A 3,617-nucleotide genomic window follows, 5' to 3' on the forward strand; every position below is an offset into this window, starting at 1 on the left:
ATCAATCGGGGAAGAGTATAAACGATGTTGACTAGGCTATCCCTTTGATTTTTATAGTTAGTTGTAGTTTCTTTTGCGGGTGTTGGAACCCGTTCGTAAATATTTTGTAACTATATGAAATGAAGTTCTTGTTTTATCTTGTGAAATGTGGGGTATCGTTTCCATTCATGTTGACCCTTGGCCTATTTTTACAATATTTTGGAATCGATTTACATATAACACCTTCGCAACTGCGCTGCATTCCAGGTCCTTGGAATCGGTGAGCCATCGAGTTGCATTAGCGCGTAGGCGCCCTTTCCTAATACTTCTTTAATTTGATAAGGGCCTTCCCAAGATAGCGCTAGTTTGCCTTGCGCGTGCGCTCTTGATGCCTCGTTGTTGAGAAGGACGTAATCTCCGGCATTGAACTCACAGACTTTTACTTTTGCATTGTAGTACTTTTGTAGTTGGCTCTTGTAATTTTGTTCCCTTATTGCGGCTAATTCTCTACGTTTTTCAAGGAGCATTAAATCTAGTCGCCTTTCTGCCTCATTGTCTTTTGGCAATGTTATTCTTGGTGATGGGACGCCGACTTCGGCGGGGATCATTGCTTTTGTACCGTAGGTTAGACTGAACGGTGTTTCTGCGTTACTTGTACTTCTTTGGGTTCGTATAGCCCAAAGAACATGTGGCACTTGATCAACCCATCCTGATTTGTAATTTGCCAGCCTTTTCTTGATACCGCCGACAATGGCTCGATTGGCGCATTCCACATCTCCGTTCCCTTGTGGATGGACAACGGAAGTAAATGTTTGGGTGATGTTCAACTCCTTCAGCCATCGTTGGATGTTGATCCGCAAATTGCGTTTCGTTGTCGCTGACCAGATTATTGGGTAATCCGAAGCGACATATGATGAATTCCCATATGAATTTTTTGACGTTGGCCGTGTTTATCGTTGCCACTGGCTTCGCTTCAACCCACTTTGTGAAGTAATCAATTGAGACAATAAGAAATTTCACTCGCCCTGGCGCCTCGGGAACGGTCCCGTTATATCAATTGCCCATTTCTGGAATGGCCAAGAGGCTGTTACCGGGATCATGACATTTTTTGGGAGTAGGGTGTTCGGCCCATGGCGCTAACATGCACTGCATCGTCTCAACTCTTTTTCAGCGTCCACATGCATGCCCGGCCAATAGTATCCGGTATTCATGATTTTGGCGACCACCATTCTTGGGCCCGCATGCACGCGGCATATCCCTTCGTGAATTTCTCTCAGCGGGTAATTTGCGTCTTGTGGATCTACGCATCTGAGAAGTGGCCCTAAGTATGATCGTCTATACAAGATGCCATCCTGAATTGTATAATTCAGCGCCTTGTGGTGAATTTTCCTGGCTTCTGCTTTCTTTTCTGACAGAAACCTCTCGCTAGGTAGGTGACAATTGGTGTCATCCAATTTGTTTCTGCCATTGAACACACGTAGACTTCTTCATTCATTGTTGAAGGCGTTGCGAGAACTTCGATGCGGACATCTTTTGCGAGGTGCTCGAAACCAACCGATGCTAATTTGCTCAGGGCATCTGCTTGTTTGTTTTCACTCCACTTGATGTGCTTTACTTTGCATGTGGTGAAGGCTGCCATTAGCGCTTTGGCCTGCGCTAAATATGATGCCATTTTATCATCCTTTGCGTCATATGAGCCTTCAATCTGATTTGCCACTAGCATTGAATCAACGTGCGCTTCTAAGTGTTGTGCCCCTAACTTTTTGGCGATTCTTAACCCTGCTAGCAACGCTTCATATTCCGCCTCATTGTTGAATTCAAGGCGTATTGCATATGTGAAATGTTGCCCTTGTGGGTTGGTTATTCTTAGCCCTGCGCCTGCGCCTACATCATTAGATGCTCCATCTGTGAATACTTCCAAACCTCATCTTTTTTTGATCGACAGGAGGTTCTATCTCTTTTTGGCATTCTTCCTCTTTTTCTTGAGGAACTTCCGCTATGAATTCGGCCAAAACCTGGCCCTTGATTTCTGGCCTGGGTTTATATTCGATTGCGTATTCTCCCAACTCTATCGCCCATTTTCTAGTCTTCCGGACAGTTCCGGCTTGCTCAATATATTTTGTAAGCGATAGTTGGTGAGAACATGTATTGGGTGACCTTGAAAGTATCTTCTCAGGCGCCGCGCTGTCTGTACCAGAAATAGAACCAGCTTTTCCAAGGTGGAGTATCTTGTTTCTTCATCCGCTAAGGTGCGGCTTACATAGTAAATGGGTGTTTGAACACCATTTCTTTCCACCATTAGGACCGCACTGACTGTTCTTTCGGAAGCTGCTAGGTATACTACTAATGGCTCTCCCGCCTTTGGGGCTGTTAGCGTTGGTAATTCTGCTAAGCGCGACTTGATTTCCTGGAATGCCGTTTCTGCCTCTTCTGTCCATAGAAACTGAGATTTCTTGAGGCAGTTTCTCAAGGTTGAAACGAACGGGAAAAATCTTTCTGCATGACTTGACAAGAATCTATTCAGCGCGACTAGTCGGCTATTAAGTGTTTTCACTTGCTTGACAGGTTTTTGTGAAGGCATCTTTAGCACTGCTTCAAGTTTTTCTGGGTAGGCCTTGAAGCCGCCATTGGTCACAATCACCCCTAGGAATTTCCCTTCTTCCATTCCGAATGAGCACTTTCCCGGGTTAAGCTTCATGCTAATTGACCTTAATATTTTGAAGGTCTTTTCAACGTCCTTCAACATTGCTATCTCCGTCTTGCTTTTTATGACCAAGTCATCCATGTAAACTTCTAAATTCCTCCCTATTTGAGACTTGAACTCTTTGTCCATCAATCGCTGGTATGTAGACCCGGCGTTCTTAAGGCCAAATGACATCATCTTGTAACAGTATGTTCCATTGTTTGTTCGGAACGCCGTTTTGTCTTGGTCTTTCACCGCCATGTGGATTTGATGGTATCCTTTGAATGCGTCCAAAAAACATTTGAACAAAGGGTACTAGCGCGTCCACTTTGAGGTCAATTTCTGGCAACGGGTAACAATATTTTAGGCATGCTTTGTTGAGATCTTTGAAGTCAATGCACATATGCCATTACCCGTTTGCTTTGGGTACCATCATTGGATTGGCTATCCATGTTTGGTATTGGATTTCGCGGATTATTCCGGCGTCTACTAGTTGCTGGACTTGTTCATCACAAGATTTTGCTTGGTCTGGTCCCATCTTTCTTCGTTTCTGTACCACTGGAACGAAGGCCGAATTGACTTTTAATTCGTGCTCCGCTTTGCTTCTTGGGACCCCTTTCATGTCCGCCGGGGTCCAAGAGAAGACATCTATACTTTTGATTAACAGTATTTTTAGCGCCGCGCGCGCCTCTTCAGAGATAGTTGGTCCAATGGTTATGCTTTGTTCTGGGAACTTTCTGTTGAGCACCCATTTTTCCTTTCTCCTTCTTTGCTGATTTTTGATACCTTCTGTGGCGGTGTATTTCTTTCTGCCATGTTACACTCCTTCTTGGCGTGGATCATTGCTATCCTCGTTGGAGTTGGTACTCCCAATATGCCATGAGCTGTTGAGGGGTTAACGTTGAAGTCCCTGATTGCTTCTCTTCCCAGGATTACATCATAATGTGGATGGGGA

At 44.6% G+C, this 3,617-nt stretch overlaps 1 protein-coding gene across 1 annotated transcript; it reads right to left on the reverse strand.

Annotated features, from left to right (window-relative positions):
- Positions 1–209: 209 nt before the first annotated feature.
- LOC143532225 (uncharacterized) lies at positions 210–2,923 on the reverse strand. Its single transcript, XM_077027338.1, has 3 exons — positions 2,137–2,923; positions 1,399–1,863; positions 210–856 (listed from the first exon to the last, which is right to left on the reverse strand). Exons 1-3 carry the CDS (start codon positions 2,921–2,923, stop codon positions 210–212), a joined length of 1,899 nt encoding a protein of 632 aa, XP_076883453.1.
- Between the last annotated feature and the right edge of the window lie 694 nt (positions 2,924–3,617).

Source organism: Bidens hawaiensis, unplaced genomic scaffold, assembly GCF_021521415.1.
Source record: "Bidens hawaiensis isolate Kalapana, Puna unplaced genomic scaffold, B.hawaiensis_p1.1 tig00000702_1, whole genome shotgun sequence".
Taxonomy (NCBI): Eukaryota; Viridiplantae; Streptophyta; class Magnoliopsida; order Asterales; family Asteraceae; genus Bidens; species Bidens hawaiensis.